The sequence below is a fragment of the Sceloporus undulatus genome, chromosome 9 (assembly GCF_019175285.1).
Source record: "Sceloporus undulatus isolate JIND9_A2432 ecotype Alabama chromosome 9, SceUnd_v1.1, whole genome shotgun sequence".
Lineage (NCBI taxonomy): Eukaryota > Metazoa > Chordata > Lepidosauria > Squamata > Phrynosomatidae > Sceloporus > Sceloporus undulatus.
Window position 1 is genome coordinate 14,180,295 of NC_056530.1, and position 27,878 is coordinate 14,208,172.

The 27,878-nt window shown below is 45.2% G+C and overlaps 1 protein-coding gene across 1 annotated transcript; it reads left to right on the top strand.

Moving 5' to 3' along the window:
* Positions 1–498: 498 nt before the first annotated feature.
* On the top strand, positions 499–27,524 carry LOC121916103 (neuron-specific calcium-binding protein hippocalcin). The gene is made up of 4 exons (XM_042440896.1): positions 499–674; positions 14,936–15,333; positions 24,014–24,119; positions 26,258–27,524. The coding sequence occupies exons 2-4, from the start codon at positions 14,956–14,958 to the stop codon at positions 26,353–26,355; spliced, it is 582 nt and encodes a 193-aa protein (XP_042296830.1). The 5' UTR covers positions 499–674; positions 14,936–14,955; the 3' UTR covers positions 26,356–27,524.
* The last annotated feature ends 354 nt before the right edge of the window (positions 27,525–27,878 follow it).

The window sequence follows — 27,878 nt, forward strand, 5'->3', positions numbered from 1 at the left end:
AAGCTGTTGTCATTGTCTTGCAACCCATTTAGCTGAAGTTCCCCTTAAAAATCCAAAAACCTCCCTGAAGCCCCCCCAGGAAGGGAAAAAGACTCCAAACTCTTTCTTCTCGGTCTTTCCAGTCCAATCCCTCTAATGTATTTCTTCCCTCTTGCTCCCATCCTCTCTCTCTATCTCTCTCTCATCTTTAATAATTCCGATCAATGGGGTCCTTGCAAAGGAGGGACCCCCCTCTCCCAGGACCTCTTCTCCATCCTTCCATGTAAACCCCCCTTTGCTTTGGGGGAAGGGGGTGCAGATCCTTCCCAAATCCCTCCCCACCAGAGAAGGCAAGACCCAGATGCTGGGGAGGGGGGGTGTCCCTGGGGGAGCTTCCGAATGCCCAAAAGCAGAGGATCCTAGGCAGCCCCTCCTGCTTTGCATTTCCAAGAGGGGACTTTTTTGCTAAGCCCTGGGAGGGGAGGGAGGGAGGAGGGAAGGGATGGATAGAGGCGGGCATCCTTTGCTGAAGCTGGATGGAGCGCTTGGGAGGCGGAGGAGAAGGAGGGATGCAAGAGCAGAGGCAGGAGGAGAAGTAGCTGGACTTGGCTCCAGAGGAGACCCCCTCCTGGCTGGAAGAAGGGAGCCTGTCCCCCTCCCGCTGAGCCCAGCCTCGCCTGCCAGCCCCAGGCCAGGTAGGTTGCCCAGGGATGCTCACCTGGTGGTACCCAAGGATGCTGAGAGATGCAGGAGAGGAAGGTGGGGGTCTTTCTCTTGAGGGGAGGAGGGTCTGGACTGACTGAGATGCTTCTGCAAAGGGACTGAGGATGGAGCATCATGCTCTCAGGAGGGACCAGGGCATCCCCAAAGCCACCCAACCCAAAGGGACCAAAGGCAGGCGTGAGGAGGGATCAGGCTGAGGATGCTCGCCCTGGCAACCTTTGGCCACCCTTGCCACCCTCCACTTGCATATGTTGCCCTCTGACAAAATATTCTCAATAAATTGAAAAAAAAATTAAAGGAGGGGGGAGGACGGGTGTGGGGGGGGGGGGGATGCTCAATGGTCCCGGTTGCAAATCTTTGCAAAATTGGAAGGGGAAGGGGGGATGCAAAATAGTCCGAATGGCATTTTTTGCAAATTGCAAAATGGTGCCAGTTTTAAAGAAGGGTTGATCCAGGTGGATAGGAGCCCCCTCTTTCTGTCCAGTTGGCTGAGGAAGACCTTTGCTTCCAGCTGCATGGAAGCCTTGCCAGGTGACTGGGGAACCCCATTTGGAAAGAGGGGAGGGGGAGAAGATAAGCCCCTACCCCCAAACCCCCACCCCAAATCCCCTTCTTAGGATTTCAGTATCCTCTGTAAGGGAGGAATTGTTGGTGAGAGATAAGAAGGAGGGATGGGGAATCTTTTCCTTTCTCTCCCTCTCCACCCACTTTATTCCTTGGCATCTTATCATTTGTAATTGCACCTGATTGGGAAAGTGGGAGGGGTGGGGAAGATGGGGGTCTCCATCATCCCTTACCACGAGTCAAGACCCCCCCTCCCCACAAACACATACACACAAACCAGGGGATCCGCCACTCCTCTGCACTTATTTCCAGGTCAGGGCTTCTTGGCAGCTGTGATGGATGGCAGGTTGGGTTTTGGGGAGGGGATGCAACAGAGAAGGGAGGAAGGTGTCCTTTCATATTTCACAGGTAACCCACCCCCTCACATGAGTTGTGTGAGAAGATGCCTTGGTATCTTCTTCTTTGTAATTGCCAAGTGCTGGGTGTGTAACCTGGAAGTAGAGGGTGTAGTAGGTAGGACGGAATAGTTGCAACCCATGGAAGAGTGGGGCAGGAGCAGGCTTGGGGTGGTGGAAAGCTGAGGGATACCCCATAACAAGTTGGAGAACTTGCAGATCCACCAGGATTGGAGGAGAAGAATAGGGTGAGGAGAAAACCCCTCTCAATTTTCGATGTCCCCCACTGGTGCAAAATTCTCCTCCTTCCCTGCTTTTCACTCCAACTGCTTTCCAAAATCAAGGTCCTTAATGGATATCCTTGGCCTCACAAGAGCAGCTCCCGGGCGGTGGGGCAGTGGATCTACTCCAGGCTTTAGCTAGTTTCATGGGAAATCTCCAAGGTGCTGGAACAAGCTTGGATTAAAACCTGGAGTATTCTTTGCTCCGCTGACCTGGGAGCCCTTCCACAACCATTGCTCTAGATGGAGGGATTGGGACCTGCAGGTCAGCCAACCATTTCCATCTGCCATTCTTTTCCTGCTTCCATTTCTTCTTCCAAATGATAGAGGGACCAAAGTATCTGGGAGGGAAAACAAAATCTAACCCTCCTCGCTATGTGCCTTTTCTGAATCTGGACTTTTGTGCAACCATCTTTCCTTCAAATAACCCCATTCTCTAGACTGGAAGGAGATTCCCAGACAAGAAAAGCAATGGCGCTTGGGACCTGGTGGGATTTTCATCTTAAATCTCCAGGGATTTTGATTGCAGCTTTAGCCTTTGCAAGGTATATCTATTTATGTGCTTCATGGTGCAAGCAAAAATCAAGCAACACAACACACCAACCAAAAAGCGAGGTCTCTGCCCCAACGCACCTACAATATAAAGCACTTACTATGCCATACGAAACATTTACAAGGGGCTTTTAACTGGCTTCATTCCCAGAAGAGGTTGCAGAGGCTTTTTAGCTCTGATGGCTTTTTGAAAAGGAACACAGAAATGAATTATTTGTTTCCCTTTCATTTACTGCCTTTGCATCTTGCTTTTCTTCCTCTGTGGGACCCAAAGGGGTGGCACTACTTGGTCATCCCAAACTGGTTTCCCCATCTAGGGACCCATTAGACCTGGACTTCTATAGTGTCTTTGCTGTTCTCCTGTGCCTCCAGACCAGACCGGACCTCTTAATGCTATTATTTGCCATTATATCTAGAGGAACAGAGATGGCATTCTTCTATCCAAGGGCTAAACCCAGGAAAACAGAAGGGAAAAGCCATCATCTGTACACTCAGTGAAGTGCGCAGCAGCTGTGAAAATGGCATATCAGGGCTGGCTTGGAAGGGGATCAGAAACAGAACAAACACTATTGCCACCTAGATATGAATCTAATGGAGTGACCACAGTTGGGATGCTGTTGATATTTCTGGACACTGGACCTGAATGCAGAACATTGTTGGTCTGGAAAAGGAAATGCCAAATTATCTGGGAGCATGGAACAATTTTACCTGTAATAATAATAATCATCATCATTACAATATTTGGGGACTTTTTGGTTTACAAAACCATTGACTTAAGGGCATGTGGACAGCAACATGATGGCTTATGGGTTGATGTACAGAGAAAAGAAACTTGTAGAAAGAGAGGCCCCTTTTATTCACCTCCTTACAATACAATTGCTCAGGGTCATCTGGGGAAATAGAAGAAATGGACCCAAATTCAGAGCAGGTCTTTGCCCATTGCAAAATAAATATGTGCATAAATGGATTTGCGGAACTGCCCGCCACAAGATGTGCTGCGGTGGTCATTGAATTTAAAAGGAGGCAAGACATGTCTGTGGTGCCGATGGTGATGGAAGAGGAGAATGTGTGGATCAGGGGCTACCAGTCATGATGGCTATGTCATCAGTGGTATCATATCTCCAGCAGCAGTGGCTTCCTAGATGGAAGGGGATAGGTCTATTCCTTCCTTGGCCTTTTGGGGGGCTTCCCAGAGACATTTTATTCTCCCCTCCAAGAAGCAGGACACTGAACCAGATGGTCTGTTGATCTGACCCAACGTAGCTTTTAATTATGATCTGACACTCTCGGCTTCTGATCGTCCTAAAAGCGCTTGGCTCCATCATGGGAGAAGCGATGCTACATTTTGGTCTGGCCCAGCTGGCCAGGAATCCGGTCCCCATGTTCCATGCACCGAGATGGTGTGAATTCAGCCTAAAATGAATGCTCTCCTTCCCAAAGGGATGTGGAGAGAGGAGTATCCCAGGGACCCAATGCTGAGCATCTTTGAGAGATAGGGAGACACTGTCTCTCTGTCCCCTGCAGCTGCTATGCTCAGGGTTTCCTATAATCTCTTGGGTAGATTAATTCTGAGCAAGCCGTAGCTGCGTCTGCTTATGTGTGGGTGTCCCATTTCTATCCATTGCAATTTTATTTTTTTTTAAAGAGGAGACCCACAGTCCAAATCTATGAGAAGTTAAGTCTCACTGGGTTTACTGAGAGAGTAAGGATGCAAAGAAAGAAAGAGACAAGAGTTTCTCTTTCCAAGGTGAACCTTGATCTGGCATCCTTTGCTCTGAGGATTGTGAATAGGAAGAGTGCACACTTGGAAAAACCTCTGCAAAGGCATTGCTCAAGAGTTTACTGTTTGGTTCTGTTAAACATTTCAAATGTTACCGAGAGGGTTTTTGCTCCATACCTTGTGGTTTTTGGATTTGTTTTCAAAACATTTTCGGTGAAATGTTCTAAGCCGCCATATCCCAGTTTTCAGAGTAGCAGATGCAAAATGGAGGCTCCTTGGAGCAGGGACCTATTTTTGTTGGTTATTAATTTTTGTTATGCTTTCAAGTGCATTTACTTTTGGGTCGACAGGAGAAAGATCAGCCCCTACAAAATTAGCACTGCACCTAAAAATCAGAAATGAATGAATTTCTTCCTCCCGCAGCCCTGCCTTGGGGCAGTTTGAGAAAAGCAAAGACCACTGAATATTTTTGCCTGTTGGGATAACTGAGACCTGGCTGACATATTGGGCAGAAAGGGTTGTTTGATAATATTCTGTAATGTGGCTTTAGACTGTGTCTAAAAGGAGGATTATTTTAATGTTCCCTGAAACACTCTGCATGGAAACAGCCAGCATCTCAGATGACCCTTTCTGATACAATGCGCCAGTTTTCTTCATCTATGGATTGTGGGTTTTTTGTTTCATCACTGATGCAAGTTGGTAGCATTTAAAAATGATCTTTCCTGGTACACTTTTGTTGTTGTGTGTCTTCAAGTCAATTATGACTTAAGATGCCCCTAAGATGAACCTGTCATGGAGTTTCCGTTGCAAGACTGGTTCACAGGAGGTTTGCCATTATTTTCCTCTGAGGGTGAGAGAGTGTGACTTGGCCAAGGTAACCCAATGAGTTTCATGGTCGAGCTGGGAATCGAACCCTGGTCCCAAGGGTTATAGTCCCATCCTCAAACCCCAGCAAATGTAGAAGGCCCACAATATATTTGGACATTCAGCCTTTGAGCTTTGCAACTATGAGGAATTGAAACTATAAAATGAAAAGGAATGAATGGCTTCTTTGGGCCTGATGCGTATAGAAGATGCCAAGGGATACAGCCTGATAAAACAGAATTCTTGTCTGGAGAAAGCAAGAGAGAGAATTTCAATTATTTAAAACCAGTTATCATGCTTGTTGGTTGACAGAAAGAAGATTAAAAACCTCAGTTATGCAATAAAACCTGGCGGTAGAAGAACAGAGTGTATATGTATGAACCAACGTAGCCATGGACTGGATAAAAGTCCAACTTCAAGAAGTCTAAAAGGACCATTCTTTAAAAGGCAATATTTCAACAATTGTGCTTGGAAACAGTTGGGGAGCCAGTCTGGTGAGTGAAAGCTGGTGAGGCAGAAGAATCCAGAGTGTTGCCAAATCCTAGCCACTGGTTTAGCGGATGGATTTCTGGACCATCTCTGCTTATTGAAGAACCTTCATTAAGCAGAGATGGTCCAGAGGCCACCAAGTCCAAGCCCTTGCCATTCAGTGCAGGAAATCCAGCTAAAGCATCCCAGCAAAGTAGTTTGTCTACCTTGGCTAAGGGTAATGCTCATGCAGCACTGATCAATGCAAGATGTGGCCAGAAGAACATGATTGTGGACCGCGCTCTCTTTCATTCAAATGCAATGACTGTGCCAAATGACCCAAAGCCCACCTGAGCCTCCACAGTCAAGGCACTACCGACTGGAGTGCACACTTGGCACTTTGTCGTTGGGCTATTTTGATCAGATTGGTTGGAAAGGATGAAGAAAGATAGCTGAGCGGGCATTACATGCCAGCCAAAAACCATGGCCGTTAAGTTGCATTATGGCAGGAGAGAGCCAGGGTGGCAGAGTGGTTTGAGCATCAGACTGCGACTCTGGAGACCGGGGTTCGAATCCTCGCTCAGCCATGGAAACCCATTGGCAGTCCTTGGGCAAGTCACACACTCTCAGCCCCAGAGGAAGGCAAGGACAAGCTTGTTGAGAAAAGCCTAAGTGTGAAAGGGTCGTCGCACATTAGTCAACTTGAAGGCATATAACAACAACCATTCGTTCAATGGTATTTTCTAGTCTGTTGAATTATTTGGTTTGAAGTAACCAAGAAAATTGGGGCAATTATTTAAGATTTAGCAGAAGGGGAGATCCCCAATGCCTTGCGCGTCCTTAGGCGAAGGGCAAGCCGAATAGCAGGCATCCCTTGCTTCTGCTGCGGAGACAGCGAAGGAGGCAGGAGCTTCATTAAGTCTGTAATATCATGCCAAGTCCATTCAGAATCATTGCATACTTCCTTGCCTGTGTGGGTGTGTTTCAAAGTCCTTGTCGTCGGAGTTAGAGGCCTCAGCTGCCGGAAAGGGATGGTGAAATATTAATGAACCAGGCAAATCTCTCTTTATTTCTCTCTCTCTCTCTCTCTTTCTCTCTCTGTGAGATCTGGTCCTTCGCTTTGCTGAAAATAAACCTCTTCTCAAAAGGGAGCTGACCCATTTCTGCAAAAGCTTCTTCCAACACGAACACTCTGTTCTCCGTGCACTTTTCCTGAGTGGGAAGCTCCGCAAAGGGGTTTTCTCCCCAATAATCGTATGGAAGAACAAGCCCTTCTCCATAGGAGACCCTCAGGGTTCTTGGGTGCAAAAGAGGAAGGCCTTCTGGTCCCTCAAGGAGATGCATCAAAGAGAAGCATAGCTATGCGGGGGAGAATTCCCCTTCCATTCAGTCCCCAAATTCCTAGCATTTCAGAAAGTGAGATGTTGAAAATATTTCATGCCTAGAACTCTTCCATTTGCTGCGTTCACATTCCCTTGCTCATTATGTCTGTCTCTTTGCTTGAGTCTCCTTTTATCCGAAATGTTTGTGACCAGAAGTGTTTTGGATTTTGGAATATTTTGGTGTTTGGGAATATATTTGCATACACATAAGGAGTTATCTTGGAGATGGGACTTGAGTCTAAACATGAAATTAATTTATGTCGCACATCCGGTTTATACTGTGAGAGCCAACATGGCACAGTGATTTGAATGTTGGGCTCTGGAGACCAGGGTTCGAATCCCTGCTCAGCCATGAAAGCCACAGGGTGACCTTTGAAAAGACACACTCTCTCAGCCTCAGAGGAAGGCAATGGCAAACCTCCTCTGAACAAATCTGACCTAGAAAAAAACAGGATTTGGTCACCATAAATTGGAAATGACTTGAAGGCACTCAACAACAGCAACAACAATATACTTTGCACACAGAGCCCGAAGGTATATACAATATTTTAAAAACAATTTTGTGCATGAAACCAAGTTTGGACATACTGAACCACCAAAAAGCAAAGGTGCAATCTTCTCAGCCATTCAATTTGGGATTTTGAGTATTTCAGATTCTGGAATTCCAGATAAGGGAGGCTCAACCTGTGTAAGCTCTTGTTTCTAAATGCTCAACAGGACTTTTAAAACTCCGCAATGCTAGAAATTTGGGTTTCATTTTGGAGTACAATATTGTTGTTTGGGAAGCACAATGCTCTCATTTTGAACCCCTGAGATTCCAGCCAACCCTCTCTTTCCTGTCTTTGCATGGCCAAACTCCCTGTTTCTTTCCAAAAATTTCGGAGCGTTGGCGTCTTCCGCGACACTTTTCCACCACGCAGGTCTCAGGCCTCCGAACTGCGAAGCTGAACACCTCCTCATTTCTGAATGTCCTCATCTTCTCCAGAGCCATATGTCTTCTTCTTGGAATATATTCTGAGCCGATGTGGGGGCGGTTATGGTGGCAAAATGAGCTTTGCTTTTCTTTTTTCCCCAGGCGAGCACCAAAAGACAGCTCACTCAGGGATCTCACTTAGCATTTGTTCTAGTCATTTCAGGGTACAAGTCACCATAGGTAAAATCACCATAGGTAAAGTCACCTTCCCCACTGTTTAAAAGGTACCTGGATCCTGCTTTTATTGCATGAGAAGAAGTATTTTCCTCATTTTGTCGTTCTTGTTCTGATTTAGCAACAGGGGACTGGGATTCTCCCAGGACTTGGATGGGAAACTTACATTTTTCTTCCAAAGATCGATCGTGCCACTTTGAAACTGGGACAAGGGGCTGTCTTTGCAATCGACTCATGGGGCTGTGCATATGTCTATGTGCATGTCGTGTGGTGCGCATCACAACATTCATTTAAAGCATCTTCATCCATTCTCCAAGGGCTGTGCCCTCGCAAAGCTAGATGGTGAAAGGCTGAAGTCAACTGAGACTGGAGGAGCTCCATTTTGGGATTAGCATTCCCAGAATCCCCCATGGCCAGGATGGCCAGATCTTTGTGCGCTGGAACAACAACCCTGCAAGGCTGAACCTAAAAAAAGGAAAGGTGAATTGATGCAAGTTTAGACAAGTTGCTGCCAGTTTTCATTCCTGTTTTTCCCCATTTGGGACTGTTTTTAGCAGTCCAGAGAGATCTCAGGGCAAGAGTATGATCTTCAAAACATGTGTGTTACAGTGTGTATAAATTTCTCTCATATGTTACCCTTGTAGTTGTGCTTTGGTTGGTGTTCTCTGTGCAGCTGTGGCACATGCCACATTCTTAAAGACATCACAGAATCAAAGATGCTAGGAGTTGGAAGAGACACTTAAAGGCCATCTAGACTTTTGTCCATGCAGAAATCTTTAGGAGCCCTGGTTAGTTAAATGCTGATATTGCAGCCGTTCACAGCCACAAGGTTGTGAGTTCGATCCCAGATATTGCTCCAGGGTTGACTCAGCCTTGCATCCTTCCAAGGATGCTAAAATGAATAGTCGGCTTGTTGGGCGCAATTAGATTCCACATTGTAAACTGCTTAGGGAGTGCTTAAGTGCACTGATAATGTACTTGCTATTGCTATATATTGCTATTTAGAAGCCTTTCAAGAGAGGTGTTAAAATGAGTTTGGAGGTCCATCTCTCAAGGGTACATCCAGTGACATTGTAAAGGGTCACATTTAGATCTAGCATTGGGTCATGAATAGGGTCACCAGAATGAAATCTGGAGAGGATCCTTGTACCCGCAAATGTTATGTAGAAGGGGGAATTTCAGCTGTTGTGGCATCTTACCTTGTTGTCTGACAATCCAGGTCTCCTGAAATTTTCTCTTCTATGCAACCCTTAATAGGAGCCCACTCCACTTTTCCCTCTGGCAACTCTAGTCCTGCAATCTGAGGACCTGGGCTGCCTTTAAATTTGGCAATCCTAGATCGGGGGCATAAAAATATTGCCAGACCCACCAAGCCAAGCCTTGTCTGGAGTCCTTCCATTGCTAGGAAATAACACAATTATTATTTTTACCTATTTACTTCAGCTGCAAGTAAGGTTGCCAGGTAAAATAGAGGAAAGGGCTCCTATGCTTTTATCGGCTGCACGGAAGAGAGAGGTTCAGCCGATGCTGGCTGCGTGACGAAGAGCACGATCTGAGTTTTCCTCCAGAGCTCCTAAAGGATTTCACCTGGAGAGCGCAGCCCTGAGTGCAAAGGGATGCCCCTTGGGAGAGACAAATCTCAATTTCTGTATATAAGGGTCCCAGGGGATGAGTTGCTGGTGACCGGTCAGGAGAAGGATCTGGGTTTTGTGTGTGTTTCTGGCTGAGTGGAAACATCATTCCCATGGGCATCTGTTGCTAATAGAAAATGAAAAAATGCATGTTAGGGACCAGTAGAAGAGAAGCTGGAAATAAAGACATCCATATCGCACTGCTTTCTTGCCTATTGGCTCCAGTGAACTCTAGCAGGGCTATGCAACTCTCCTGCCATCCACTTTATCCTCCCAACAACCCTGTGAGGAAGATCTAAAGTGACCAGGTGTCCTCCTTATCCAGGACATGTTTCAGTCTCCTGTCCAGGAGGAGTTCCAAAACACCTTCCAGTTTGAGCATGACTAAGAAGCATGAATTTATCTTTAGATGAGTTTTGTTAGGTTTTGTTTGGTCACGTCCTACATTTTTCTTGAACCTCCAACATTTTGTGGTGACTTGTCCTCCTTTGTGGTTAGGACATCTGGTCAGGTCTGGCTGAGATAATGCTGTTGTTGTTGTTGCTCTCGATGCTGTTATCTCAGTTTCACAGTCCATCCAGAGTTTACTAACTCCATTGGTTCAGATTCGAGGAATCGAAAGATAACGCAGTGTTGCTTTTTGTCATTGTGCTCTTGGCATCCCACCTATGGCAATTTCATCCAGATGTTTTGGCAGTCGGTTTTGGAATTGCTCCCAGAGCAACTTGTTATCGCAATTGTTTCCTTTTCTTTGTTGTGTGTCTTGAAGTCATTCCTGATTTATGGTGAAGCCACCGCAGGGTTTTCTTGGCAAGACTTGTTCAGAAAGAGTTCACTTTTGCCTAGAAGAAAATAACATATTTTACAAGGTGGAAAACCCCCAAATACCATTAGTCCTCCATATCCATGGATTCTGCATCCAAGGATTCAACCATCCATGGCTTTGGAGGGGGATCCAAAAAGCAAAATTTGATTTTGCCATTTTATATAAGAGACTCCATTTTACTAACCCAGTATATGTAACGGGACTTGAGCATCCACAGATTTTGGTATCCACAGGCTTCCACTTTGAACCAAACCCCACTGTATTAAAAGTGGGAATAAATTATTCCGTGGGTAGAGATCGGCTTCATCTGGCATTGAAATAATTATTATGCTTTCAAGTTCATTGTCATGATGACCCTCTCCAGGGGTTTTATTGGCAAGATTTCTTCGAGGGAGTTTTGGCATTGCCTTCCTAAGAAGGTAAAGGAGTATGATTCAACCAGCGGGTTTCCATGGCCCAGCCGGGATTTGAACCCTGGTCTCCGGAGTCATAGGGCCACATTCAAACCACGACGCCATGCTGGCTCCCTCGCTGTAACACAGGGAGGATTAATTGACAACATAATCCTATCAAATCATCTTAAGAAATCAATTTGGCCTTTCGGAAATGACATTTTGCAAGTATCTGCAAGGCAGGCATTGTGCTACCAAACTGTTCGAGCCAGATGCTCTTGCGAGCTTCGAAATACCAGATACATTGCCATTTTTTATTTTATTTCATTTTTTGCAAATTACAGAAATATCCTGTCTATACCAAATTACTGTCAACATGAGACAAATGCAACCTCAGGTGCTCTGAGTAAATGGACATGAGAAAGAAAGCTCTAGTTGCACATGCGGCTGTGGAAATGTATTCTCTGAAATGCAATAACAGGCATCTCTGGCTTATACATACTGCCTTTTCTCCAGAATGGGATTCACGGTTGCTTATGATTGGTTAAAAACTTAGCTATACAGTTTAAAAAACAATTTAAATCATTTCATTTGAACAGTATAGAATTATATTTTTAAAAAATTACAAAAGCTAAAAAGATTGACAATGGTTTTATGATTCGATTCTATGGATACCATGGATTGCCAAAAAGCCAAATCCATGGGTTCAAGACGCTAAAATCAAGGCTGACCTCTCCCATGAAGTCCAGAGGACTATGACTAAGCTGAGATGTCAGACTTAGAAAATGTCACAAGAAAATTTGGGACTCATTGGGAAAGAAATGGATGCTTGGTAAGGTAGAAAAAGGCAGCAGGGAATTACACTGCATTACGGGTGAATAGACTCAGTTGAAGAAGCCACAGCCCTGGATTTGCAAGACTAGAGGGCTATTGATAAGTGGGTGACTAGGAGGTCTCTCGCTCATAGGGTTGCCATAAGTCGAAGATGACTTGACAGCAATTAATAACAATATAAAATTATATGAAATGCACACTGGCCTTCTGGCTGGTGACTTAAAGGAAGATCAGAAATGTGGCTCAGGCTTCATTGACTCCATGTTTTCATCCTCCTTGTGCTGCTGCTGAGCTGATATGGAAAGTGGTGCAGCAGCTGTGGCGAGGAATAAATGGAGAGGAAATGAATCTGCTCATGAAAAGCATCCTTCTTCTTCCTCCTCTTTTCATCTCTTCACCTTGCCTAACAGATTTGCCTGCTAGTTCCATATCGCAGATCGGTCTGAGCAGAGCGGAAATCAAAGTCGCCCTTCTGCAGGCCTTTCCCTCCCTTTTCTCTTTCTTATCATCTCCTTGTTGATACACCTGGACAGGAGAGAGCAAGTGTTGTTCCAAAACGAGAGAACATTAACGCTTACCCATGATAAGGTGAAATGTCTTTCTTTCCTCCCCTAAACTCTGGACAAATGAGAAGAACGGGTAACAATTATTTTTTGGAAAGAGGAGGTTTAACATTGAGCAGAACTCTCTGCTACAAATGCCTCCATTTGATGTGTGGCAGCTTTTTGGATTGACCACTATGGACTTTACACATGATCAGAGGCACTGCTTTTGTTATTTCTGGTTTGGGTGATATTAGTCTAATTAAGTCAGTGGCCAAGCAGGGTAACAATCCTCATATGCATTTCCATTTGGACAATGAAGAAGCTGCTGGTTTTGGCTCAGAGAGAGCAAGAAGTGCATCCTCCTTTTCCTTCCCCTTGGAACCCAGACCAGCTGCATCTCCATTTTTTGAATGATTTGTCCTCCAGGTGTTTTGGACTTCATCTCCCAGAATCCCCAGCCATCTTGGCCAACAGTCAGGATTTCTGGGAGCTATGCAATCCAAAACGTTGTGAGAATCAAAGTTTGGGAATCATTGGGCTAGAGGATAGCTCCCTGAGCCTCATGCAAAAATAGACACACATGTCTGTAAGCCACACTTGCAGAAATGTGTGGTCCCCAAATTGTGCTCTTTAAGGGATCTGGACTTCAGCTCCCAGAATCCCAGACTATTGGCCAGCATGGCTGGGGCTGCTGGGAGCTGAAGTCCCAAATCTCTTAAAAAGCACTGTTTGGGGACCACTGCTCTAAAGGGATGCTGCCCAGTGGAATCCATGTAAGGGTCAGTTCAGCAACTAGTTCCATGGGTTTACTTCAATTGGGATTATCAATAGGATTGAGCCCACACTCTGAAAGTGAGCTCCGAACCCGAGGGACCTAGGAAACTGCCTTATATTGAGTCAGACCCTGGCAGTTGTGTGGAAATCTTGCCTTTCTCCCACAATTGGGACTCCTTGGGAGTCTTTCTTTGACAGGAGAGGAGTGCCTTCAGCCTCACAGCAAGCCCAAATCTTGCAAAACGTTCCTGTTATTATTCCGAAAGTGTGCCTACTCCCTGTAGGAGTTCTGTAACCTACCTTCCTCAGTCACACAAACATCCCACCTAAATCATTAAGGGAGTAATGTATCTCTTACATCTTGGCACAAGCGCAGTGGAGTGGCTGAATGGACAGCATTGAAGTGCCTTTGCTTAACTGACAACAGATGGACCTAAGTCTGACTTAAAGACTACCGAGGATATCAGTCCTGCTGGCCTCTTTTCTCTTCTGTTCTTCTTTTTTCGTTCACCAGAGAATCCTTTGACAAGTTGTTAGAGGCATAGATGCTCATGCCGTCTCTGTGTGTGTGTGCGCAATATGAAAGGATCTTAAATTTTTCACAGCATGGATGATTCTTGCAAATAATATTTAATAACGAATCCAGTGGTGCTTGCATCTGCTGATACCAGAATGCTCAGTTATTTTCAGAACTGTCCATGTTCTGTGTAAGCTGAATACATCACAAAATTTTGACATAAGCATTGGCCAGCAGTCTTCTTGGGATGTACATCTTTGTGAATGGCCTTGTATGTGTCTTTGCATGTGGGTGCCTTTAAGTCACCTGTTGACTTATGGCAACCTCGTGAATTCATTTTCATAGGGTTTTCTCAGGCAAGGTATCCTCAGAGTTGGTTTTGCCAGTTCCTTCCTTTGAAAAAGAGCCAACGGTACCAGGGCTGACCCTGCTTAGCTTCCAAGATCAGGTGGGATCTGGTGACTTTTAGGGTATTTAAGCCATTTGTTATTGCCGTTGGTGTGTGCCTTCTAACCATTTATGTCTTATAGCCACCTTAAGGTGATCCTATTGTGGGATTTTCATGGCAAGATTTGTTCAGAGAGGGTTTGCTCTTGCCTTCTTCGGAGACGGAGAGAGCGTGACTCATCCAAGATGCCCTAGTGGATTTCCATGGCCAAGCGGGGATTCGAATCCTGGTCTCCCAGAGTCCTAGTCCAACATCAAAACTACTAAACCAATTGGGCCTTACATGTGCACAGAACTGAACTGTGAAGTTTCACAATGTCCATATTTATCTAGGGGCTGCCATGACATTATAACATAAGGGCATCCATTGCACAATGTTAGAGTGACTGATGTGCCATGGCCAGAAATAATAATAATAATAATAATAATAATAATAATATAGACATCAACTTGTTTAGGTTTAGGATCTTGGTTTTAGTGGTTTGTTTGTTTTTACCATAAGCATGTTTCTAGTACTCATGAATAATGTTAAAACTGTCACATGCTTTTGTGGGGCAATGACAAATGCCCCAAAATAGAGCCCTGATCAACCCAGATCACTGTGTCTGAGTTGCCTACAAAAGTTTCTTGAGACGCAGACTATGAATTGGTGCCATCCAGGAATGGTTGGTGACTTCCATGCCAGTGGAGTGGGAAAATCCACTTTATGTTTTAGCCTACACTTTAAAGGGCCAAACCCTGTTGCCCAAATAGGTCCATCTCCTTGGACAGTTCCATTAAAGTGCCAGCAAAGGCCTGGAATGGATCCATCACCAACCTACAAACTTGGGGTCAACCGTCTGCCCCAATGTTGGCTTCCCCATTCTGACTGTCTTTTTGCTTCCTACTTTCCAGTTTAAGGCCCCGATCCGACCATGGGGAAGCAGAACAGCAAGCTGCGCCCAGAGATGCTCCAAGATTTGCGGGAGAACACTGAGTTCTCAGACCTGGAGCTGCAGGAGTGGTACAAGGGCTTCCTCAAGGACTGTCCCACCGGCATCCTCAATGTGGAGGAGTTCAAGAAGATCTACGCCAACTTCTTCCCTTATGGCGATGCCTCCAAGTTCGCTGAGCACGTCTTCCGTACCTTCGACACCAACGGCGACGGCACCATTGACTTCCGAGAGTTCATCATCGCCCTGAGCGTCACCTCGCGGGGGAAGCTGGAGCAGAAGCTGATGTGGGCCTTCAGCATGTACGACCTCGATGGGAACGGATACATCAGCCGGGAGGAGATGCTGGAAATTGTGCAGGTAAAGAAACACCCCGGTAGCCAAGACGCACCTGTTTCCTGGGCTTGGAATCAGAGCCAAGCATCCTTCACAGAACATAAAAGTGGCAAGGCTGGGCTGTAGTTACAAGTGGAGTTTAAAGTTTGCATATACAGTCAGCCCTCCATATCCACAGATTCAACAATCCACGGCTTGAACGTGTGTGTGTGTGTGTGTGTACTCCAAAAAACAAACTATGATTTTGCAATTTTATACCAGGGGCACCATTTTCCTATGCTATTGTATTTAATGAGACTTGAACATTCATTGTGGTATCCATAGTGGTGATGGGGCTGTCCCAAAACCAAACCCCAGAGGATACCAAGGGCCCACTGTAGACTTTTAATATTTTTAATGTCTTCACTTTGCAAATGGTTTCATTGCTTTTGAAATCTTATGTTGATACTTCAGTTAATGCTTTTTGTATTGTTTTTTTATTTGTGTTGTTTTAGATATATTGTTAGCCACTGTTAAGTCTCATTGTTAGGAGAAAGGGGAGATATAAATGAAAATAGTGATAATAATAGTAGCGGCATTGGATTAGAAAAGTCATGCCCTTTATTTTCCCCATCCTTCTGTGCTATAATGAGAAGAAGGTAGGAGATGGCCTAAATACCCCAAAGGACCATCTCCCCTGTGATCTTGGAAGCTAAGCAACATCAATTCTTCTCAGTCACTAGATGGGACACCACCAAAGAATACCAGGTTCTGTTTCAGAGGAAGGAATTGGCAAAACCACCTCTGAGGATTCCTTGCCTATGAAAACCCCGTGGAATTCATGAGGAGGTGACTTGGAGACACATACACACAATATATATATATCTCCAACCCTGAATCCCCTAAAGGCACCTGATCCTGTCTGATCTTGGAAACCATGCAAGGTCAGCCCTGGTGAATCCTTGGATGGAAGAGCAGGTGTTGTTGGCTCTATTTTAGAGGAAGGAACCAGCAAAACTATCTCTGAGGATTCCTGGCCTAAGAAAACCCTGAAAATTCATGGGCTCACAACAGGCACACACACACAGACATGCAAATCACCACTACTGCCAAAGAACAGCTTATTGGTGTTTCACTGGAAGGTAACTTATGTACCAGGAGCGTCATCTCTTCATGCTAGAGAATCTCCATTTAAATTGCATGCCTTCTTCCTCCTCCCTAACCACCCAACTCCAACTCAGTCACTTGGCATTGGGAAAAGCACCAAACACCTGGGAAAGATGTACAATGGCATTATGCCAGTGACGCCAGTGAGCCTGGATTAGCATGGCATGTTCCTCATTCCAACTTGGCTGTAGACTGGAGCAACGCTCTTGTCCACCTTCTGAGCCCCACCACTGCCAGTGTGTGTGTGTGTGTGTGTGTGTGTGTGCATTGCCAAAAAAAGACAGACCCAATTTATGTTCTGCATTAAATCTAGACAGAGACCGTCTCCACCGTGGTGCCTGATGACTTCCATGACTTCCGTTTCAGTGGGTCAGTGAGTTTTGGATAGCTTGAAAGAAGCTATCCAAAGTGCTAGACCTCATAGAATTCAGCACTTTAAAGCCTGGCATGGAATCATTGCCCCCGACATGATTGCCACTGGGTTCCCCAAATGTCCCCCAAAACAAAGCAGAGATGGACATCTGGTCCTGTTGGAGTTTGACCGTTCCTTCCTCCCATTCATTTTCTTGGGAGATGTGGCCCAAGGTGGGTTCTGGAGTAGAAATTTGGTCCCACAAGAGAGATCCCCATGAGAGCTCCTAGGATGTCCTGGCACTTGCTTTTCATGATATATATCACCGATCACTCGTGGCTATAGGGAAAGGGCTGTTTTCAACATTTCCCCCCTTTCGCCCTCTGATGTGTGTAACAAGCAAGAACCCAACACAGCTCAGATGTTATTTACTTTTTAATAAAGCGGGTGGGTCCTGGCTATTAAAGTGGCTCCGCTGCCAATTAAAGCCAGTCCCCACCGTTTAATCAAGGGAAGCCTTCGCTGGCGAATGCGCCGATTAAACCGATTAAAGCTTGCGGCACTAATTACAGAGCAGAGAAAAACCCCACTCGGCAAAGGGTAACTCATCCGAAGTGTGTGCCATTAGCAGCAACAATTTAATCGACCATTTAAATTGATTAAAGCTAGGGGCTTTGCGAACGTGTGCGCATGCTGTGTTTACGGTCAGCACCGAAGGATCAAGAGCAAGACGCTTTGGACTCTCATGAGTCAGCCAAAGGAAGCCAAAGTTCCCTCTAGCATTTTTATCCCGACAGCCAGGATATAAATATTAAATAAACAAGTCAACAAATGTGTCCAAGGTGGTGAACTCCATCCCCAAAAGGAGATACTTAATACAGTAGGCACCTCCATTATGAAGATCAGGCTAGATCCTGGAGTGGATACACAGCGCCTGCAACACGGAGGCTGCCTGTGGCTGCTGGCTAAAAGCAATATTGAGCTCTCCCCTCTTTCTTTCTCCTGAGCAGATCCAGTAAGGAAAAATATGGAAGAAGTGGTGGAAAAGTGCAGGATGTTTAGAAGCATTTTGGATGAGGACCACAGACAAAAATCAAAAGCCCTGCCTGGAAGCCTCCTCCTTCTCTGTCTGTTTCTTCTTTTGCTCACTGTGTGTTGGAAAGACAATTCTTGTGTTTATCTCTTTGTCCCTAAGCAAAAGTGTTGCAGATTTGAAGGATGAGGCATCCAGACTGAGAAGCTAGATTTAATTGCAGTAGATTAGCAAAGGTGCACAGAACCATATGAGGTGAATGTTGTTTATGGCTCTCTCTTGAACACAATCTGGTTCCAGTAGGTTGTGGACCTTTGCCAACCCCTTGTGCTCTATTCAAGGGGTCAGGATGCAAAAGTGGGGAGGAAACAGATGCTCAGCAGCTGTTCCAGTGCTTTCCTGCAACAAGGCACTAACCTTTAATCCCGTCCGGAGTCTGCAAGACCAATGGAGCCCTTTGCAACATCGAGCCAAGCGCTCTTGATATTTTCAGAGGCTTTGTGAGTTTTCTCTTGCAACACCTCTCCGAAGGTGTGTCCGTTGCCACAGTAGGAATCCTAACACATAATTCAATATGGAAAAATGGAATGTTATAGCACCTTTGAGAAAGACATTAGTAGTGTGATGATGTCTAGACTCATCGGTGCTTCAGGTTCTGTCCAAGAATCTCAGAATCAGTGAGTTGTTGCCCAGTAACATGCCAGGTTATGAGTAGGGTCACTTTTTGTAGCCGTGCTGATATGATCCTATTTACGAGGCAATTTTGCTGAGATGTTTTGTCAGCCCATTTGCAATTGTGCATCACCATGGGAACCACAGTTCGTAGAATCATAGTTCTGGAAGAAATGACAAGACCATCTATCTAACCTCTGCCATACAGGAATACAATAGGCTCTTGGTATCTGTTTGGCTTGAGGATCTGCAACGGATACCAAAATCCACGGATGTTCAAGTGGCAGAATATACAGTGGCTAGTAAAATGGTGTCTTTGAGGTCTTTAAACAGACACTGGATGGCCATCTGTCAAGGATGCTTTCATTGTGAGTTCCTGCATGGCAGAATGGGATTGGATTGGATGGCCCTTGCGGTCTCTTCCAACTCTACGATTCTATGATTCTATGGTATCCCTTATATAAAATATTGCTGAATCATTGATGATCCAGAAGTTCAATTGATGGATTGTGAAACAGAGAATGATAATAATTATGGAGGTCCTTCATGATGGGTACTTTACTAAGCATGCAACAATATTGCTTCCATGCCCAAGAAGGAATTTGAACCATGATCTCTCCAAGTCCTGTACTCAAACCACTACACCATGCTGGCCCTAAAGATTTACTCAGAGGAGGTTGGCCACCATGGCTTTCCTCTGAGGCTGACAGAGTGTGACTTGCCCAAGTTCACCCAGTGGGTTTTCATGGCTGAGCAAGGGATTCGAACCCTGGTCTCCCAGAGTTCTTAATCCAACCCCTAAACCATGCTGGTTATCGCAGGTTTTCTATCATAGCCAATGCCAGCAGGAAGAGGAGACTGAGTTGATGGTGAAGGTGTGAAATGAGGAAGAAAGGCTTAGGAAAGAGAGCCAGTATTACAATATCATGTTTTATGCATGAAATATTATATTTTTGCAATTTAAATGACTGTTTATGTTGGATGCTTATCTGGGGATGGGGGAAACCTACTCTGGGGATGGGATCTGTGACACCTGGATGCTTTTGTGCTTGATTTGGGTGGCCTACAGCTCAAGGCAGAGAACAGGTGGGGTCCCCACGGAGCGTCAAAAAGTAGCACAGACTGCAAAGATTGCAAATGTGAATCATTTTCCAGATTGCGGGGAGAGAGAGAGAGAGACATAGCTCCTAACTGGGTCTAAGATATTTATAAACTGATGCTCTGATGTGCCCTTGGCAAAGAGAAACAGGAACACCTGGAGGGGCGGGAAGTGGATTTGTGTTTTTAAGAACAAAGTTGAGAGTGTCCCAAAGCCCCTTTGGGTTTTCCCTGACGCCAATCTGCGAAAGGCAAAGCGGAACAAAAGAAGCAACAACACCCCTTTCAGGTTGAGCACCCAGATTTTGGAAGGACTCAGTGGTTGGCCTTTGGGTGAGGCTGGCACCAATTTAGGATTGTCCCTGATCCTGACATTTCGGGGCCAAATGATAGAGATGGACCCTGGGGGTATCATTAAGAGTTTTGCATTAAATATCAGCCACGCTTGCTCACAGTTTGTCATCCAAACACACACAGAGAGAGGACATATTTTCCTTTTTGGAAATTAAAATAGAAGTCTTAGCTACCTAAATCTAAATCTAGCTAAGTAAATACATAGAGTCCCATGCCTGGAGAGTCTTTGCAAGTTGTAGCAATGAATCGATTAAGTCTTCTAAATAAATTGTAGGAAGCTGAGCTGGAGATCTGCAAACAGTCCTTTCTTCTTGCTAAGAGCTATACCCCCCAAAATAAAGAATTTACAATCTCATCTCTTGCCTGAATATGTGGAAGACAGAGCCAAATATCAAGCCACACTTGTTCATATATCATATATCATGGCACTTGGGCAAGTCATACTCTCTCAGGGGAAAGCCATGGTGGCAAACCTCTGAATAAATCTTTATAACGCCAGCATGATGTTGGACTTGGAGACCTGAGTTCAAATCCCAGCTGAACCATGAAAACCCACTGAGTGGCCTTGGGCAAGTTACGCTCTCTCAGCCACAAAGGAAAGGCAATGGCAAAACCTCCTTGGTCGGAACAAATCTTGCCACGAAAACCCTGCAGATGAGGTCGAAGGCACATAACAACAGTGACAATTATGGTTTTGCAGTGTCTGAACCGCATTCAATAATCATCTCTGCAAATGTGTTTTTGCAAAAATGACACATTTGGGGAGATGATTATTGAATGTGGTTCAGACACTGCAAGAAGTGTATTAGAAGGCGTTTCTCATCCTGCCTTTCTGGTTTTTCCATGACTGAAATGATGAAGTCTGATAAAAGTGGGGGGAAAGGGAGATTGTGAGAGATATTTCCTCAGAAAGCCTATTATGAGATTAACCAGGTAAGGGACTGCTGGTAATATAGTCCTGGTAAATCTCCTTTATCTCAGCTGTGATTTCCCAAAGATCTCTGGGGAGAAAATGCAAACTGTTCCACTTACAGGAAAATGCTCTTAGGTGGAACAGGGTAAAGGTATGCAAAAGGACAGAGCAGAGTGCATAAGGGCATTTTAGATATTTCCCTCCTGTCATACTATACTAGGATTTAGGGTCAGTGCAAGGAAAGGTACTAAGTACGGTATATAAGAACTCTGCACAACATATCGCTTATGGAATCATGGCCACAAGATGGAGATGATGTTCCTTGGTTTTTAAAAAGGGTTAGGCAAATGCATGGGACACAGTTTTTCCATCAACAGCTATTGGCCAGGAAAAATAGGCCTGTTACAGACTGCCAAAATAAAGCTGCTTCGGGTCTCTGGTATGCTGTTTAAATGATGCATGCATCCTAAGAATCCGGAAGCTGCACCAAAGCTGTACTCCAGTGCTTAGGAATGGAGTGTGGCTTTGGCGCAACCTCCAGACTCTTAGGATCCATGCATCATTTAAACAGCATACCTCCAAAGAGACCCGAAGCAGCTTTATTTTGGCAGTCTGTAACAGGCCATAGATGAAATGTCTGGGTTCGGAAGTGGTACATCAGATGCTAATAATAATGGACAGAGGAGGGAAGCCAAACCTTTCTCAACTTCTCAGAGATATCTGGTTGACCACCACCGGAATGCTGCATTTAGATAGTTGTTTAGTACATATAGCAAGGGGTCAACTGTGGTTTGAGCATTGGACCTTGGAGACCAGGGTTCGAATCCCCGCTCAGACATAGAAACTTATTGGCTGACATTGAACAAGTCACATCCTCTCAGCCTCAAGGGAAAGGCAATGGCAAACCTCCTCTGAACAAATCTTTCCAAGAAAACCCCATGATAGGTTTGTCTTGGGTTCGCCATAAGTTGGAAATGACTCGAAGACACACAACAGTGACAAATCAGTATAGCAAAATAATGGCCATGGTCTTCTTGTGTTTCCTGCCTGGCTTGGGAGCACACTCTGCTGGTAGTGATATGGCATTGCATGTTTTGTATGTTAATGTACAGCATGGCGTAGTGGTTTGAGTGCTGGACTTTGACCTTGTAGGCCAGGGTTCGAATCCCCGCTCAGACGTGGTCACTTGGGCAAGCCACATACTCTCAGCTTCAGGGGATGGCTATGGCAAACCTCCCCTGAACAGATCTTGCCAAGAAAGCCCCATGATAGGGTCTTCTTAGGGTCACCATAAGTCGGAAACGACTTGAAGGAGCACAACAATCAACTATCAGGATTGTTGACTTTGACAAAGCTGACTTTGACTTATAGTGACCCTATGAATGAGAGACCTCCAAGTCACCCTGTCCTCACTTGCCCTGCTCAGGTCTTGCAGACTCATGGTCATGGCTTCTCCTACTGAATCTACGTATGGATTTGATATTCAGTCTTCCTCTTTTCCTATTGCCTTCAACTTTTTACCAAGCATTATTGTCTTTTCTAGAGAACCCTTTCTTCGTATGGTATGGCTAAAGTGCAACAGATTCAGTGATGGCTTCTAAGGACAATTCAGCCTTGATTTGCTCCAGGGTTCATTTTATTTGCCTTTGTAGCAGACCATGATCTCTGCAAAACTGCCCTCCAGCACCACATCTCAAATGAATTTATTCTCTTCCTATTAGCTTTCTTCAGGGTCTAGTTTTCACAACTATAAATAGAAACTGGCAATACAATGGCATGGATCATCCTAACTTTAGCATTCAGTATCTTTGCAATATAGGATCTTGTCTAGTTCCTTCTTCACTACCCTTCCAAGTCCTAGCCTTCTTCTGATGTCTATCAGAATACCAAATTTTCTGAGATTTTGTTCTCTCTGGCACTGGGGCCAAAGGCTTGCTGCCGTTTCTCCTCTTCTTGCCGGTGATGCGTGTGCATCCATCCGAATGCCAGTGTTCCTTAGCCTTGGAGTTCTTCGGGTGCCCAAAGCATCCCGAATGTGGGATGGAAGAGAGGCAGATATTTCCAAAGGATGCTGAGTGAGCGAGAAAGAAAGAAAAGGAGATGGAAGCCATTTCCCAGGCGCTGTCGCAATCTCTGTTTTTCCCCCAGAGAAGCCTGTCCTGAACATATTGAATGTTAATTACCTGTTTCTTTAAGCAGGAAATGCATGCTGTCTTCAGGGAAAAAAGCACACTGGGTATTTCTCTCTCTCTCCAAATGCTGCTTTTTGTTTAATCAAGTCATTTCTCCTCTGTTTCGGTTCACTTTCTGAATGCCTGGAGTCTCAGCCAGATGGAGCGTCATTTCTCTGAACTTCTGGACCTTAAAATGAGAAGAGAAAACCCCTCTGGATAAGGGACCTTGATGGAAAGTTTAGATACACATACAGTTTAGATATGGGACAGGGCCATAGTTTTTATCAACTGGATGTTAACATCGCTGGAGAAAAGCCAACACCTTTCTTCATTTTACCAATCTTTACCAAATGAAGTGGGTTAGGAGTATCAGAAATGAGGCAGCACATGTCTATAGGTTTGCAGTCTAAAAGACATGACAAAAGGGGATGGAGAATGAGAAGGCAAAAGCTCTGGCACAAGGTTTGGGGGATGAAAAGTTTAGCTTGATGTGTAGTTGAATACACCGCATAGAGTTTGAAACTCCTGCATATACTCCATTAAAACCTTGAGTGGATTCACCGCCACATTGACATGGGAACCACTAGCCGCCATTGCTTGAAGGAATGCAAAGATATAGCCGTGTTAGTCTGTAAAACCAGTATGTGAAGAAATCTTGTAGCACCTTTGGGACTAATTGAAGAAAAGAAATCGGCACCAAATGCATCTGAGGAAGTAGGCTTAAGTTTATGAAAGCTCATGCTGTGCCAATTTCTTTCTTTTAGTGAGTCCCAAAGATGCGACAAGATCGGTTCACATATTGCCTAAAGCAGGGGTTTCCAACCTTTTTGATTCATGGAGCCCCTTTTCAACTTGGCAAATTCAGCTTGGCAAATTCCCATCCAGAATGTAATTTCTAATGGGCCAGAATTTGGGAGGATTGTGTGTCTCCAACCGCCTCTCTCCTGTCCCTTCTCTCTCAGGCCATCTACAAAATGGTCTCGTCGGTGATGAAGATGCCCGAGGATGAGTCGACCCCCGAGAAACGGACGGAAAAAATCTTCCGACAGATGGACACCAATAATGACGGTAAACGGGGAGCGAGGAAGGGATTAAGACACAAACCTCATTGCTAAATCCAGCGAGCGCTTAGACAGGGAGAGGCAGGCAGCTGATTAAATCCATCAGGTTTTTGAGGAGGGGAATTGGGTCAGAGGAGCAACGGAGGGGTGGCCGATGCAGCCGAGGGGGGCAGATTTGGGGACAAAAGTGGGGCGAGTAGGAACAGAGTGGAAGAAATGAGCAGTCATTTCACTGTAGAGATATTTTGTATACTTTGTCTTGTTGGGGGTCACTTGGTATGAATTGGGTGCATGCATCAGCTTCAGTGTGCTAAAAGCAGGATTTCAGAGCAAACGAGGATGGAAAACCACCTTGTAAAACGACCTTAAAGAAAAACAACAGGATCAAGGAGGGGTTTTCTGGGGCAAGGGAGTGCATCTGCTCCAAGTTTTAAGGTTGGACTTTAAGGTTGAGCCTTAAACAGGTTCAACATCTTGGATCCCAGATGGAAGGCTGTGGCTGACCCTGCAAATGAACCAGAAAGTCCCACAGGGAATGAAATACGAATCTTGAGGTGTGAAGAGAAAGCGTCGTCATCAGATCAATAGTATAAAGGGTGGCAAGGAAAGTGTAATTAAGAGCCACACTCAGAAATGACCTTGAAGGTCACTTTTCAGGATCGTCCGGTTTTGCAAAATGCAGGCTGAGACTGTCCAGAGAAAGTGTAGCATCCCTGAAAGGAGATGAACCCAGTTTGGACATAAATTTCCCAGGAGTCAGAAACTGTCGGAGTTTGGGTTGGCCTTCTTTGAATCAACCCACATCCTTTCAGTTCATTCAAAAAATATCCCTGTATCCACCATCCATAACCATTAGGGTTGTAGGTTGATTTTGCCATCCTCCCAGGTTGTTTTGGCCCAGAAAGCTACCTTTTTAAATCAAGAATTAAAAGTAGGGGTTATATAGATTTTTTTATTTTTAAAGTATCATCTAGGGAGTAGGATGGTCATATACACTCCCCAAAAATATCCAGGACCATACTTTGCCCACCCTTTTTGTACATGAAAATGAGGGTTAAGAGTTATTCTATCAAAGTCAAAGGCTGTCTTTGGCCTTCCAGTGCCTGAGAAAAGCATCACTCCCTCCTTGCAAAGTAGCTTTCATGCTGAAAGTTGCACATGCTTTTGCATCAGGCACAAGTAGCTCAATTACTTCTTATACCTGAACATACCTTTGCCTGAAAGAAGAAGGAGCCCAGTGTTTCCCCTGCGCTCTGGACAAGGCTACTTCTATGTCCACTGCCAGTCTGGAATAAGCGACATGGAGCTATGAAATAAAATGTGACACAACAAGAAGAACCGGTTTCCGAAAATGATCTCAGAGACATCCCTGGCTGCCTGGGGCCGTGATACCATCATCCATTCCTGTCCAGTTGCTCAAAAGTTTCCATCTACTCTTTGTCCTAAAAGGTAGCCAGATGCTGCCCTGTCTTTTAACACGTACACAATCTTCGTTTGCACACAGTCTGTGCTTCTGTGTGTGTATTGCTATTTATGCTCAAGCCAGTATTCTACATCAGGTTTGTGTAGTCGGAATCTCCACATGTGGAATTGCACTTTGTGCTATGCAGCCTTCAGTGGTTCCCAAATGGTGGTCCTCCACATATTTTAGACTTCAGCTTCCAGAATTCCTGATTACTGGCTAAGCTTGCTAAGGCTTCTGGGAGTTGAGGTCCAAAACACCTGGAGGATCAAAGTTTGGGAATCAATGATTGTAAGCCGCTCTGGGTCCCAATTTCTAAGGGTAAGCAGAATATAAATAATCTTCACCTCCCTCTCCATCTTTATCATCTTCATCTCCATCATCATCATTTCCATTTCCATCTCTGTCATCTCCATCTTTATCATCTTCATCTCCATCCTCTCCATCTCCATCTTCGCATCTTCATCTCCATCTTCTCCATCATCCTCATCCTCATCTCCTTCTCCAACTTTATCATCTTCATCTCCATCTCCACCATCTCCACCTCTCCATGTCCATGTCCATCTCCATCCCCACCATCTCCATCATCTCCTTCTCCTCCTCCTCCCACCCAAAATACTCATGGTCTGGGATGATCCTGAACTGGCACTCAGCTACTGACCCCTCTTCTCTTTCCTCGATAGGCAAACTGTCCTTGGAGGAGTTCATCAAAGGAGCCAAGAGTGACCCGTCCATCGTGAGGCTGCTGCAGTGTGACCCCAGCAGTGCCTCCCAGTTCTGAGCTCCTTTCGCCCATGCGGCCAACAACCAGGAGGCAGCAGCCCCCGAGGGGGGACCCCCCCCTTGGCACTACCACCACCACCACCACTACTACCACCAACCACCTCATGTGGCTCACAGGGCGGTGACCGGCTTCCAGTTATCCCCCTGTGGGAAAACCGGACATGTTCCCACTGCCAAGCCAACAGCACTGCCAGCGTACCGATTTCTTTTGACTCACAGGTCTACTGCCCCAGTTCCCCGTCCCTGAACACTGTAGTTGTGTGTGAATGCTTACACCGTTGGGGAAGGGTGTGTAGACAGGTTTTGGGGTGGTAGTGGTGGTGGTAGCCCCAAGATGGCAGACACGTTCCTTCTCAGTAAGCTGCCAAGCATTCAGGTTTTGCAAAAATGTCTCCTCCTCACCCGCCAGCCTCTCTGGGGTGTGGTTGCATGTTGTGCGTGTATGTGTATGTGGGTAGCACACTTTTATGACCGTGGCGACTGCATGCATGCTGTATCTGCATGTGTCTTTGAACACGAGAGAAAAGTGAGATAGTCAATCTCCTAAGAATCTTGGTCCAAAAAAAAACATCTTCCTAGGCCACGTTGGAAGGATTGCAAGAGAGAACCCTTGAAAAATGTGTGGTTGAAATGCTGGAAGCCACAAGCATTGAGGGGGGTGAGGTAGGGTGTGTTTGTGCGCATGTGTCGGTATGTGTGATGGAGAAGACCTTGCTGTGGGCACAGGCTCAGCATTGGTCCTTCCCCGTTGGCTAGTGGAATATATTCTGTAAAATAAGCACAAAAAATGTACAAATTTGCATTGTTTAGAGTCAAACGTTCTTGGTAGAGTCAAATGTTAGTTCTGGTTTGGCCCAGTGGAATGGACGCTGTCCTGTCTCATTGAAAACAGGCTGGACTAAATGGTCTTTGGATGCAGCAAGAAAGCCAGGATTGGGGGATAAATGGACAGTTGAATTCATAGTCTACAACATGCAGGAGAAGGCTTTGTGGATTGGAAACAGCCTTTCCTAGGCCTTTAATGTCTAAGAGAGGACCCACTCCTTTGCATACAGTCCAACGGTCCTGATTTTGGCAGGGACAGTCCTGATCAATCTTCTGCCATCCCACCTTTTCATCTGCTTTTAAAGTGTCCCAGCTTCTCTCTCCTCCTCCTCCTTTTAATAAAATATAATAATAATAATACAATTTTATTTCTATCCCACCTCTCCGATAGGATCGAGGCGGCTTACAACAATGATAAAATACAAAATAAATCCTATTATTCCCTCCTTCCTTACACAACGACATCAATATGTCCTCAGCTGACTTCAATTGCTGCAAACTGAGTTCAAAATGCAAATGTAGTTTGCACTCAGTTGACTCAGGATTGGATTGAATCTTGCACTTCCCAGTTGGCTCAGGCAAAAGCAAACTGTGGCAGCCTTTCCCAGCTTGTGTGACCTTCCTCATTGATAGCTTTTGCTACAAATGACCATACTGTGATGTTGCTTCATGGCATGATTCTCTATGCCTGGAGGA

Excerpts from the sequence above, each read along its gene's own strand:
- LOC121916103 (XM_042440896.1), top strand. The coding sequence starts at position 14,956 with ATGGGGAAGCAGAACAGCAAGCTGCGCCCAGAGATGCTCCAAGATTTG. Across the intron at positions 15,334-24,013 it reads AGATGCTGGAAATTGTGCAG|GCCATCTACAAAATGGTCTC; the intron begins GTAAAGAAACAC and ends CTTCTCTCTCAG. Across the intron at positions 24,120-26,257 it reads GATGGACACCAATAATGACG|GCAAACTGTCCTTGGAGGAG; the intron begins GTAAACGGGGAG and ends TTTCCTCGATAG.